Consider the following 13,662-nt stretch of genomic DNA (forward strand, 5'->3'; position numbering starts at 1 on the left):
CAAGGCAGCTTCATGGGCTGAGAAGCGGATGCCAGATTCAATTTAGAGATTTCAGCTCTCTGAGGAGGGAACGTTGCATTTTATAGATCAAAACTTTGGGCTTTGGAGCTTTTAGTAGGTGCTACTTTTTGTACGCCTCACCATTTCTTATCTCACCGTATCTGCGGTGCCTATCGGTGCTCCGTGAGACACAAGAGGGAACAATTCAAGCATCTGACCAGGCGAGGGGGTCAGCACTCAATGAACGCAGCGACGTTTTGCTGTGCTACAAACCCAGGAGTTTTCCCTGCAGCTGCTAAATGTGAAAAGCAAGGCGCTCCATTTCCCAGCTCTGCAAGAAGGGCGTAAGGAACAGTTTGCATCTAGGTAAGAAATTCTGCTCCCGTTACCTTCGTGCTCTTCATGCACTTTCAGCTGTGCAGAGCCAGGATTCTTCCTTAGGAAAAGAGGTCACAGAAGGCAGGAAGGGAAGAGAAGCAGAAATCCAATGGGGTTTACCCTAAGGAGGAGGATCTATGAATGGGCACTGCTGTTTCCTTTTTGATTCCAATAGTCAAAGTAAATCACTCACCCACTTCCACAAAAATAACTCCAGGACTGAAATAAACCTAAAACGGGCAACGCGTTCAAAGGAGGTTTTTGTCTGAAGTCCATTTCAAGTACAGATGGAAGCAAACAGTTTCTGACGTGAATAAAAACTACAACCATTGAGGCAGGACCTTAACGCACAGCTGGGTGTTTTATTTCCAATTAACCAAAACTAACAAGCAGATAAAATTGGTCTCATAGTGACACCAGAACAGATCCAGGGAGTGTGTGAGATACTGCCATAAAGAGACCAGCCACCTGACAGCACATTGCTAAAACAAGACAAAGAACTGCTGATCAAATTACATTTCATTTGCTAAGGAATTTCCAACATGACCTAGTGCTTCTAAAAAAACCTGTATAAAATGAGTATTTTTTACATCTCAGGCACATGAATACAAATCTGAGCTATTTTATATATACAGACATTTACATCACATGAAAATCTGAGATGAAGATCAAATGGAAAAAAAAAAAGCTTTTATAAAAAGTACCCAAAACAGCAGACGAAATGTGAAAATACAATGCATTCTCACAACAGAGAAGTAAAAGGCACAAATACTAAAATGTATAACCATGCAAAAAATGTAAGTACAACCTGTGCAACAAAGCAAAACGAACGGCTCCCACAAGTGGTTTTACAGTAATTCTCAGAGTATCACAGTATTGAAACATACTGTAAGTGCAACATTTACTGTCCCGTAGCACAGTGAAGTGTTCACACCATACCAAATTCTCCCTTCCAATTTCCTTTCTCCAAAGCCAGAATAATTTAGCTAAGGATAAAGTGTTAAATCAAATGGAGCTGATGTAAGGGGGTGTAAGGTGGAAGAGTAACTGCAGCCCTTCTGCATCCATTACTTACTGTGCATGGAATGTGCATCTACCAGAACAATCCCTGCCCCTGGCCAGGGCACAGTGGGCTTTGCAGGGGTTTGCCAGGGTGAATTTCACTCTGCTGAGAGCAGTGATGTGAAAGCTGACAGCTCCAATGTCACAGTTGCACCACTAACAATAAGAAACAAACACAGATCCTAGGGGTAGGTAGCCAAAATATACCAAGGAAGTCCATGGTTATTAATGCTTTCTTCACTAGGCTAAAGTTTAAGTTAAAAATATTCTCTCCCTAATTATATGCTTCAATGTGTACTGCTCTCACAGTTGAAAAAAAATTCAAGACTGAAGCCAGTAAACCAAAGGAAAAAAAAGAAAAAGAAAAATGCATAAGGAAGGCAATGTAACAAACTGCCTGCACTCACCCAACCTGCTGATGTTTCAGTCTGAATGGGCAGCTGCCATCATCTGTAAGTTACGCTTGCTAGGCTAAGCCAGTAGGTTTGTGCCTTGCAAACTGAGGGTACAATTACAGCATGCCATTGGATAGCTATTCAGAATCGAGGTAAAGCTTACAGGGATGCCCCAGCATCCCTGACAGGGATGGACTTCAACCTAACAGTGAGACTGAGGTGGTTTTTCCCTCTGAACCTCAGCAGTGGCTGCTCCTTGGCATGCTGCAGACAAAGCAGGAGCAGGAACAGTTTGCTTCGTCCTCCCCTGCAAATAAGGGCACGGCCCTTGGCTCTGCAGACAACCTGTCACACCGAGGGGATGCAAGCACAAGGAGTACATGAACAAAGCCCAGCCTCAAGGAGCTTCCAGCCAGCCTCAGAGTCTTTTCTGAGAGCATCACTTCAGCATTAGGTCCCCCCCAGACAGATCACCACTGACGTGCACAAATCATGGATAACTGAGCAGTCTGTGCAAAGGACTCACCCATATTTTAACCCTCAGTAAACCTCAACTTTGTCCTTCAGTGTTCAACCAGCAACTGCTGTTTTTTGATACAGAAGACTGAATGACCACAAATGAGATCTCAGGTGAAAGAAAAAAAAAAAATAGCACGTGAAACATTTCTCAGTGCTAAGGGCAGCCACGAGAGGTTCCTCTGTGGAGCCATCAGTTCTTCCTTTTTAATTTCTTTTTATTTTTTTCCCCAAGCATAACACAACTCTTCCCTTCTCTCTTTCTTCTTTCTGTAGTGGTTGTAGAAAACAAAGGGTGAGAGGCAGTAGGTGAGAATTTTCTCTAAATCTTTTTAAAAGGACAACAAACTACTCACAATGGGGACTTCACACCTCTTCTACTCACTATATAATAAAAAACCCTAATAAATATAATCCACAGCTCAAGTTCCGCATTATTGTGTGCTAACACACAAGCCTTTGGTTAAATTACTGAAAGATTTTGTTTGTAGTGCTCAGCTGAACCAACACTGTCTCCTAAAACAGAGAATAACCACAGAAGCCCCAGCGAAGCCTCCCTCTGTGCAGAACAGAAGCCTCGCAAGGATTATAGGATTCCAATCAACGTGTGTGCAAAGCTTCAATAAATGAGAAGAAACTGACACACGCTACACACTTCAATGGCAAACTGCCCTGGGATCAATAATTTGGATTGAGAAATACTGAGAAAACAATCCCAAGGTGCTGCCAAGGAACAACGTGCCAGCAGCTGCTGAACAGTTCCTTTCCTTTAAGATCAGCTGCTGGCTACATAAGCAGTCCTGCTTTCTTAAATATGTTCCTTAAGTAACAAACGACCTAACGAGAGCATGAATATTACTGCTTATGCCAGAACCAATGCAGTTGCTTAGTTAAAGTTGGAGTTGGTTTTCACTGAAATCAGCATCAGCCACTGATCTGGCAAGTGTCACATCAGCTGCTGCCTCCTTCCTTCCTTGGGAAACATCCTGCAGAACACACCATGCAGTACTTAAGAAAAGAACACTGTATATTCACTGCCACTAAAAAGAAGTATTTACTTGTAAATTCTGGTTCTTAGAGCCATCCCATGCATTAGCACTGTGACCTGGAGACTGCTGCACAATGACTGATGCAGGCCATGATCAAGGTTTACATACACCTTCCAAGCACTCCATTACCAAACAGATTAGGCAGTCTAAATACAGTAGGCCAAAATCCCTTCTGGAGAGTAGAACAGAGTCTTGCTGCAGTCAGACAGCAAGGTGTTTGCTGATACACCCATTAATTAATGACACTGCACTCAAATGCCTACAGAGCTGGCTGAGAAACATCTGAATTTCACCCAAGACCATAAAAGGAAAGTTTTAGCAGCAAAACTGTATGGATTTTTTTTTTGAGACTTGCTCCAAATGCATGTATTGAAGACTCCTTTAGAAATAGATTGGGTGGTGATAGTTTGTCACTGTCACACTTCAAAACGCAGCAAACAACTTGAGTCTTTATTACAAGTTACTAAAAAGGCTGAAAAATGCTCTTCTGTCAGTCTTGTTTTGAATCAGCACCGTGCTCTGAAACCAGAAGCTGAAGGCTGGTATTTGGAGTGAAGCAGCCAATATCAGCAAATCTTGAAAGACTACATTTCAGAAACTCTAAGTGCAACTTTTGGAAGAGGTATTTTTCCACAGCAGCCTGTGTGTGCCATCAGCCTGGCGAAGGACTGCTTCTAGCCAGGAGCAACTCGTTTTCTTTTTTCCACCATACAAAAATACCTGCAGTGGTTTGCAATTAGTTTGACCAGAATATCGCTTCGCTTTTCGGATCCTACAGTATAAAGAGCTAAAGAGCAGATCAAGAGACAGTACCATGGGTTGTGTTTGCATCCCTGAGGGTTAAACAAGAATCATGATTTTAACGCAAGAACGTTTACTGCATTTGAGTATTGCTAGACTGAGATTATACCATATTTCTGTTTGAAATATTGACTGAAATATACATTCTCTGGAAAACTGGTACCCAATTACTCTTCCCACTGCCCCAGTGACCCACCAAAGATGATCTCCCTTACTGCCAAGTTACCTTTATGTCATAAAATGTGATGACTGATTTTGCAGGATAGAAGGGTTCTCCCAGGTTTGTTCTAGTGCCTGTAGTCACTGGGAAGCTGCTATCAGACAGCTTAAAAATGCAATTGCCAACTAATTATTTTTAGAGGTGGACATTGTAGAGGAAAGCAGATCTGCCATAGAAATGGATCTCCCACCTCCAACTCACATTACTTGTAAAACACAGGAAGTGTCTGGATCCCTATTTGAGAACTAATGGAAAGCAGTACCATGCCAACAGCCCCACAGCTATGGAATTGAAACTTCTTTATGCAGTACAACAAAGCTACAAACAGCACCAACGTGGTGGTAAGAAAACTCTTCAAATGCCAACACCGTGGAGCAAGCAATGAACACCTTTTAAATGCTGAAGCTGCTGGGTGCAGAGCTAAACAAGAAGTCCTGCAGATCTGTAGGAAATTCACTGCTGTGCACTCTCAGCTAACGTGCCATTTCCAGGATTTCAGCCACTCAGCAGTGAGTCGCTATCAGTAACCATTAACTTTTTACATGTTTACCTGCACGGAAGCTTGGATATTACCACATTCATTTCTTCCACTCGTGTCCTTCAGCTCTGCAGGTTCAGTGAAGCCAGCTGTGCGCATTGCTTCCCAAGTGCTCAGCACAGTTTTCTGCAAACTAGTCCTAGTCCTCAATATTTGCTGATGTTCTACCCTAACAAGAACGGGTTTTAGGTTATTAAAATGTTAAAATTGAGTCCAGTTTACTTCAAAATATTCAGGGGAAAAACATTCAGTCACCAGTCTGACCTGCAACAGCTTCACTTACACGTAAATCCAGAGCAGGAGAGTGGGACAGAAGTGTAACTCACCGAGCAGGAAGCCCCATTAGCAGGGCTGCTGGCTCACCCAGCCCTGCACGACACAGGACGTTAGCAACAGCCACCCAACAATTGAAACAGTTCTCCGTGGCCTGCAAGAAGAGCAAAGTCCTTGGCACAATTCACTAACAGCACCACGCAGATGGAGACATCATCACTGAATCACAGGTGAGGAGTCCTCCTGGCAGGTATCTGCAGGTAGCACCAAGCTGGTTTAACTGTTTCTCTCCTACCTGCTGGGTGGCACATCCAGAAGCAGCAGTGGTGGGAACAGGGCGTACTGTGGGCTGATCCACCTGTTTCTCCACAAACAGAAGCTGCTGCAATTTAGCACAGAACATTTTACACCATTCCCAGCTGGTAGAGGGACAGTCTTTAAATCCCTTCCTTCAGATTACCCTGTAGCCTCAGGAATCCAGCCCTGAGACATCACTGTTTGATCGAGACTGTAACGTTTCTCCCAGTGCACTGAAGTCCCACTGACTTCTTTGCTTCTAGGATGTTGCATCCCATCATTATTCCTCTGGTCCCGCTGGCTTTCCAGTTACTTTACACCTGCCTATTGCAGATACATAGAAACAAATTGTTTTTATTTTCTTGCCTTCAAGAAAGCCTAATTTCAGTCTCTCTCCCCCTCCCCTTCCCAACACTCCAGTAACATGTCACTGAAGGCAAGAGCACAAAAACTGCAGAAAAATATATATATATATTTACACCCATAACTGAATACAGATATGTATTCAAATCGAGGAAGAATGTATCACACATACACACCAAGATACATCAAGAGAATACTAGGGGCAAGGCTGCCAACAGCAAGATATACACAGAAAAGCACAGTCACGGCTATGTAACATCCTCCTGGGGAGTGCATTCAATAGAGGGAACAGCTCTGGGCATTGGGAAGAGCCACATCACCGTTAGGAAGGGCCTATTTTTCAGTGCCAGTTGGCATCAATCAAAAGGAATTTTGAAGTGTAAAATTTTTAGTTAAAAAAAAAAAAAGTGCATGGAATAAAAATTGTTTAAGCATTCAATTATCAGACAATTCCATGAGCTACATTATTAATTAAAAAGGTCCTAGCACTACAGCACAGAGATCCAGCCCAGGAAAACACAGGCACATGCTGAAGTCCATCTCTACTTAAGGCAGCAATTAAGCACACGCTCAGTTTTAAAGCTTTATGTCCTGTCCCACTGACTTCTATGAGCAGCCATAGCATGCATTTAAAGTTAAGCACTCACACAACTGCTCACGTAAGCCAGAATGCATTCCCTGTTCAGAGCTTCAGACAAGCACGTGTGTACTCAGCCTGGGTTGACAACTTACACAAGACCAAGCTCTTCTATCTTTTACTGCCCTATAAGTAAAAGCCACTTCACATGAGGCCTCCCCTATCACCACGTTAGGACCCAGGTGGCCCTTCCCACAGCTCATCCACAAAATGCCACTCTCCAAAGAATGCAGTGTCTGATGGTGGGAAAGCAACTCAACACATTTTATGATTATTTTTTAGAACTGAAATATGCTCCTTCTGTGAAATATTTAAAATTACGAAGATACAGGATTGCAGAATTCATTTGAGTGGCCCACATGCTGCAGGAGGACTTGAGAAGGACAGGCTCAGGAAGTGGGCTCCCATGAACCAAATGAGGTGGAGTAAGGCCAAGCTCAAGGTGCTGCACCTCAGCCAGAGCAATACCAGACATGAGCACAGACTGTGAGAACAACTCATTGACAGCAGCTCTGTGGAGAAGAACTTGGGAGGGGTCCTGATGGACAAAAACTGTGGGTAGGCCAATGCAAAGAGGGGTGGCCAGCAAGGTGAGGGAGGTGATTGTCCCCCTCTGCTCTTGAGGCCCAACCTGGCATATGGTGACCAGCACAAGATGTTAAGAGTGGGTCCAGAGAAGGCCACGAAGATGAGAGGGCCGAATTTCCTCTCCTGTGAAGGAGCACTAAAGGAGCTGAGCTTGTGCAGCTTGGAGAAGAGAAGGTTCCAGGGAAACCTCACATCAGCCTTTCAGTATTGAAAAGGAGCTTATAAGCAAGAGAGAGATCAATTTTTACACAATCTGATAGTAAGAGGACAAGGGGAAATGGTTTTGAAAGCAGGGGAGGGAGATTCAAGTTATCAGTTCAGAGGAAATTCTTTACCTAGAGGGTGGAGAGGCAGTAGAACAGGCCCCATCCCTGGCTGCCCCATCCCTGGAGGCATTCAAGGCCAGGCTGGCAATCCTGCCTAGAGCAGGTGGTGTGATCTGTACAAGCTTTAAGGTCCCTTCCAACCCATGCCATTCTACAATGAACCCCTGAAAATAGGGGAATAGAGTTGAAGAGATTCCTAGCCTCAGTGCTACAGGAACCCTGGCATAAAATATACACATGTGCACGCACACACTGAAGAGTGGGTTGGCTCAAAGCATCCCAAAGCAGAGTGATCTTCTATAGAAAGCACTTGGTGCTGACAATGGCAAACAGATGGATGGTGATTTTACAGACAGCAACAATTCAGCCACGTCTTCCACTTTTCTTTTTACTTTGTCTCTTTCCTTCCTTCCCCACAAATTTTATTTTCCTGGATGTTGCTTACGTAATAAAGCTCAATTGAACAGGAAGTTACAGAGTCAGCACCAGTTAGGGACTGAACCTGGGTATAATGTTTGTTTTGTGGTACCCAAATTCCAGGAAGAACAGAAGAACAAATCTCGCTCCTAAAGTTAGGGTCACATCCATATGTTTCCATTGTCTTTCTTCCACCTTTACAACTAGAGGTAGAGTCATTTTGTCCAGTATCTAAAACAGCATAATCCAGTTATATTGTTATTACATTAATATACAGTATCTATCTTGACACAGGTATTGAAAGTGCAAGGAAGTCTAACCAAGCCAATTCAGTGACAAATAACAGTGTACCAAAGGTCATATAAACACACCCGCGCACCCACACTCACATGTAGTGTATATATATATATTTATAGACTAATTTACAGTATCAGAGTGTTGTTTAGATCCAGTGGCGTGTGCAGAAATATAGGGCAGTTGCTGCTTTTCTTTTTTGTATTCAATTCTTTATTTCCAAGATAGATGGGTTGTGGTCTAGGATTGCCAGAATGATCTTGTCCATATACTGCCGCAATCTGTAATTGATCTCTTCCTGTTCTTTAAGGGCTTCCATGAGCTGAAACACAACATTTCAGATTTACTCTTGCAGAACATTTAACCAAACAGCACGAATTCAGACTGAGGTAAGAGACAATCACCTGCCAAGATCACCAATTACCTCACGCAGTTTTCTACCCCAGCCTCCTCTCTTTATCTCTGTTAGAAATGATCTGCACGTTAAAGATCTTTATTATTTAGGAAGATGGTGAATGGTCACCATCAGGAATCTTTTGGCAGGTCGTTTCAAATAGAAATTCCACACCTAACACAGAGATCCATCCTGCACCCACACCATGGTGGAACCTCCTCATCTCAGTGAAAGAACTTCATGGTGCTCAATTCCTACAAAACTCTTTAGATTTCAGTAGATTTGCACGCAAGCTTGCTGAACAGAACACGTGTTACATACTGAAAACAATACAGATATTCCCTCTGTATCATATGGCAATTCTCTTAAAAAAAAAAACAAAACAACAAACACCCTAGCTGTGTAGACTCAAGAAAAATCCATGGGATGTTCTATATTCTGCATTCAAAACGTACTGTTGTCCACTAAACTTCTGAGCTGTGAAAAACCCTTTAATCCCTCCAAAGATGAAGGCAGATTGCTCTGTTGCCCAGAAGTGTCAAAGCCCCAGATCCTCCTAAAGCTGATGTGATTTGAGTGCTATTTCCATAAGCCTTCAGAGAAGTCTCACCCTCAACCTGCAACCTCCTCTTACCTTCATTTCAGCTATATAGGAAAAAGAGAAAAATTAGAAAGATTTACACTGGTCTGTGAGGTTTACTAAGCCTGGGTCACAGCTGCAAGGCACACTGCTCCTCTAGAGGGTGGTGCTGGGATTCTCTGCACGAGCCAAAAACAGGAAATTTCAAAGGAAAAACAAAGATCCATCTCAACGACAGCAAAAACCCCAATGTGCTTTCATTCAAGTAGAGCTCTACAATTAAACAGCCTTTCATCACACTGCCCTTGTTCAGCAAGAAATTTGAGTATGTAATTCACTTCAAGAGACTGTCAGAGACTAACAGGGCCATTCAAATACACAGTGAATAAAAAGGTTTGTCTCAAAACTCCTCTTGAAGAAGATAAGAGAAAGTTCTGTCCAGAAGCAGCAATGCATAGAAGTAAACAATTTTTTTTTATTTTTTTTTAAAAATCTTTCATCCCTTGTCTGTCTTTGGGAACTATCACATATCTGATCTCATGACCTGCAGCTTAAAGGAAGTCGTACCAGCTTGATGCAGCCCACATGCAAATGGTTCCCTACAACACCTTTCAAAGCATTACCAGATTATCACTTGCACATTGCCTTCTGCAAGAATCCAGCTCTGCTACAGGGCAAATTTAGATTTGAGTGAAAGCCTGTTACTGAAGTATCTTAGAACTAAACCCAGAACAGAAAGTAAAAATTTAATTAAATAGCTATGGCAATTTCTATATGGAATTAATGCTGTATTAGCACAATACCCTGCAAGATAGATGTTAAAATAAATCCACTGTAAAATAGTTCACTGAGATTCTATTTCCAGTTTTGAGATAAAAGTGGGAAAGTTAGGTTAAAAGGAATACCCAGAACCACTGTTACATTTAAATTAATTTTCTAATATTCTTGAACTCTTAGCAAAGCAGATTTTCATTTGTCAGCTTCAGTTAAATCAACCTTGACAATTAATTACATTGAAAAAATCCAGATTTTTGGATGCAGTGCTTGATGAAGAAAGCATATTACCTCATCTCTTGATGCAGAGTCAATCTCAGCAGCCAGTGACTGGGCTTTTGTTTGTGTTGCAAAGAGATTTTTAGCTTCATAGATACTCAGACTAAGAATCTGTCCATTAAGATCATCGTTTTGGTCACGAAGTTTCTGGTTCTCCTGTTTAAGGATGAAAAAACTGCTTTTAAGTTCTTTCTACATGGATTCATTAGAAAAAAATAAAAAATTAGCTAGCGTGGATGAAATACAGTAAGGCTACAAGTTAGCAAACAACTCTTTTACCAATGGGAGTCATCCCCACCTGAACTGCAGGTGTTTCCTAGGTACACAATTTACAACTTACTTATAAGTTCTAGACAAATGTAATGCACATCTTAAATTAAAGTGGAAGTGAGTGGGGGTGCAGAAACTTTAAGACAGCACACTGGCACATGCAGCCATAAGGATTTTTCCGAGCAGTCCTGCACAGTTCATTTGGACTCACCCACAGACTGTGAGGCCCCTCCCTGCTCACCTGCTTCAGACGTTTTATTTCATGCTCCATTTCCACCTCTCTGGTTTTAGCATTGAATTCACTCACACTGGATGAGGAACTTCTCCCACGTCCAGGACGCTCGCATTCCAGCTTGTAGAGCTGCAAGTGCTCCAGTTCCTTTCGTAAGTCCTCAATAAGCTGCAGACAGGCAAGGAAACGTGTCTCTCCGGCCTCAGCATAACCAGCCCTCCCTGGCAGCAGCCATCTCTGTGCTGCACCTTTGCACTGTGACAAAGGACAGACCCTCATACAACAGAGCCTCTTGCCTTCTGTGGAAGGGCAAGACACCTCCCCTGCTCCAGAGGTGGAAAAAGCTTTGATGTCCAAGTTTGGTGTCTGAGAGGCATAATTCTCCTTTCAAGCTTAGTACAGCAAATCTCATGGCATGCATTCAAGGCTTCCAGATCTCAAAGAGTAGTAAACCCTTTGAGATCATCATTTATTAGGTATTCTTGCAACACTCATCGCCCTGTGGATATCCCTGTCAGAGATACACAATCCTACAATACATTCACCAGATGTTGTATTTTCAGTGTTCATCCTGTACACCTATACTTTTTCAGATGAGTTTTCATGAGATAAGACGTGATTGCCTGGTCTTACAACCTTCCTCATACCTACCTCCTGTGTGGCTTCCCTCTCTTTGTTAAATTCCAGCCTGTTCTGTCGCAGTTTGTCCATCATTCTCTTGTACAAATCCATCTCATCCTTCAGTCGCAGACTGGTGTCCTCCAACCTATCTGACATGCGTTGCCTTTCCTGGAATAAATTGGGTATTTTACACCTAGTTTGCAAGTGCACGAGCCATCCTCAGCTTTTCAACTTAAGTCTACAAACACATCTCTGCCACACCTAGATAAACTGCCATGCATCTCGGAGCACCTCTAATACTAAAGGTGACCAGTGCTCTAATTCCAATTACATTCTTGCTCAGGAAAGGCCAGTTATAAAACCTGAGCCACCCACTGTATGAGTTTGCCTTTACACAAATCAAGCTGCTGTCAAATTGCACTTGACACCCAAGACAAGATCAACACTCAGGATTTTTGTTACCTCATCTAATCTCTCCGTTTGTGATTTCAGTCGCATGACAGTGGTTTTCAGCTCACCATTTTCTTCTTCCAGTTGCTGAACCCTGTGTCAATAACAAAAGTCTTAGAGAAAAATGTCTTTTCAAGAATGCAGACATGCAAAGCAGCGTGCTCTAAAAAGCCATTTCACTTGCACTTGATAGAAAGCCAGCACGGCTTCACCAGAGGAAGGTCATGCTTGACCAATCTGGTGGCCTTTTATGATGGAGTGACGGCATCGGTGGACAAGGGAAAGGCGACCGATGTCATTTACCTGGACTTGAGCAAGGCCTTTGACATGGTCCCCCACCACATCCTTCTCTCCAAACTGGAGGGATGTGGATTTGATGGGTGGACCACTCGATGGATAAGAAACTGGTTGAAAGGCCGCAGACAGAGGGTGATCATCAATGGCTCTATGTCCAGGTGGAGGCTGGTAACGAGCGGCGTCCCCCAGGGATCTGTCTTGGGACCGGTGCTCTTTAACATCTTTATCAATGACATTGACGACGGAATTGAGTGCACCCTCAGCAAGTTTGCTGACGACACCAAGCTGAGTGGTGTGGTTGACACAGTTGAAGGACGGGATGCCATTCAGAGGGACCTCGAGAGGCTAGAAAGGTGGGCCCGGGTGAACCTGATGAGGTTCAACACTGCAAAGTGCAGAGTTTTGCACTTGGGCCGGAGGAATCCCAGGCATCCCTACAGACTGGAAGGAGCAGTCCTTGAGAGCAGCCCTGTGGAGAAGGACCTGGGGGTCTTGGTAGACGAAAAACTTAACATGAGCCAGCAGTGTGCCCTTGCGGCTCGGAAGGCAAATGGGATCCTGGGCTCCATCAGAAGAGGGGTGGCCAGCAGGGACAGAGAGGTGATTGTTCCCCTCTACTCTGCTCTTGTGAGGCCCCATCTGGAATACTGCGTCCAGGTCTGGAGCCCCCAGTACAAGAAAGACAGGGAGCTGTTGGAGAGGGTCCAGAGGAGGGCCACAAAGATGATCAGGGGACTGGAGCACCTCCCCTATGAGGACAGGCTGAGGGAGCTGGGCTTGTTCAGCCTGGAGAAAAGAAGGCTGCGGGGTGACCTCATTGCAGCCTTTCAGTACCTAAAGGGAGCCTACAAAGAGGAGGGGAATCAACTCTTTGAAAGGGTGAGTGACAGCAGGACAAGGGGAAATGGTTTTAAGCTGAGGGAAGGGAGATATAGGTTGGATGTCAGGGGGAAATTCTTTACGGAGAGAGTGGTGAGGTACTGGAACAGGCTGCCCAGGGAGGTTGTGGATGCCCCGTCCCTGGAGGTGTTCAAAGCCAGATTGGATGGGGCCCTGGGCAGTCTGGTCTAGCATTAGGTGGAATGGTGGTGGCCCTGCATGTGGCAGGGGGGTTGGAGATTCATGATCCTTGAGGTCCCTTCCAACCCTGGCAATTCTGTGATTCTGTGATTCTGTGATTACAGAGAAATTCTGCCTAATCTTAGCATTTTCAATCATTGTTGTGTGCTTTTTTGTTTGTTTTTAAAGCCAAGAACAATACACTGATTCTCAGATTCTTATATTCAATCACAACTGTTGTCTAAAAAAAAAAAAAAAAAATCAAGTATGAAGAAATGAATACAGTGACAAGTGCCTGGTACAGCTGGCCACAATTCTCTCCTTGAATCCACGCCAAATAACCAGCTAAGCTGTCTACATGGGCCATGTGGATTAAAGCATTAATGTAAAACATCCTCCATGCTTTTGGGCATTAGACATGCAACTGCACAGCTACTCTGTGGAACTTTGAACCTGTAACCATCTGTGCACTGTCTGAGCGTGAACAGCCTACATTCACATGCAGCAGAAGAGAACAAAAATTTGTACATTGTCCTGGGAGGCATCAAGACT

At 43.6% G+C, this 13,662-nt stretch overlaps 1 protein-coding gene across 6 annotated transcripts in view; it reads right to left on the reverse strand.

Moving 5' to 3' along the window:
- Nucleotides 1-720: 720 nt before the first annotated feature.
- The window catches only part of RAB11FIP4 (RAB11 family interacting protein 4), a 93,459-nt gene continuing 80,517 nt past the window's right edge, over nucleotides 721-13,662 (reverse strand). For all 6 annotated transcript variants that reach the window (XM_031598742.2, XM_090122098.1, XM_090122099.1 and 3 more), the window contains 5 exons: nucleotides 11,767-11,848; nucleotides 11,335-11,472; nucleotides 10,693-10,851; nucleotides 10,194-10,337; nucleotides 721-8,476 (listed from right to left, as the gene is read on the reverse strand). In XM_031598742.2, coding sequence (XP_031454602.1) covers nucleotides 8,360-8,476; nucleotides 10,194-10,337; nucleotides 10,693-10,851; nucleotides 11,335-11,472; nucleotides 11,767-11,848 — 640 coding nt within the window. In that variant the 3' untranslated portion in view covers nucleotides 721-8,359. The remainder of the gene's footprint in view (nucleotides 8,477-10,193; nucleotides 10,338-10,692; nucleotides 10,852-11,334; nucleotides 11,473-11,766; nucleotides 11,849-13,662) is intronic.

This window comes from Phasianus colchicus, chromosome 20, assembly GCF_987193195.1.
Source record: "Phasianus colchicus chromosome 20, bPhaCol1.hap1.1, whole genome shotgun sequence".
NCBI classification, from domain to species: Eukaryota; Metazoa; Chordata; class Aves; order Galliformes; family Phasianidae; genus Phasianus; species Phasianus colchicus.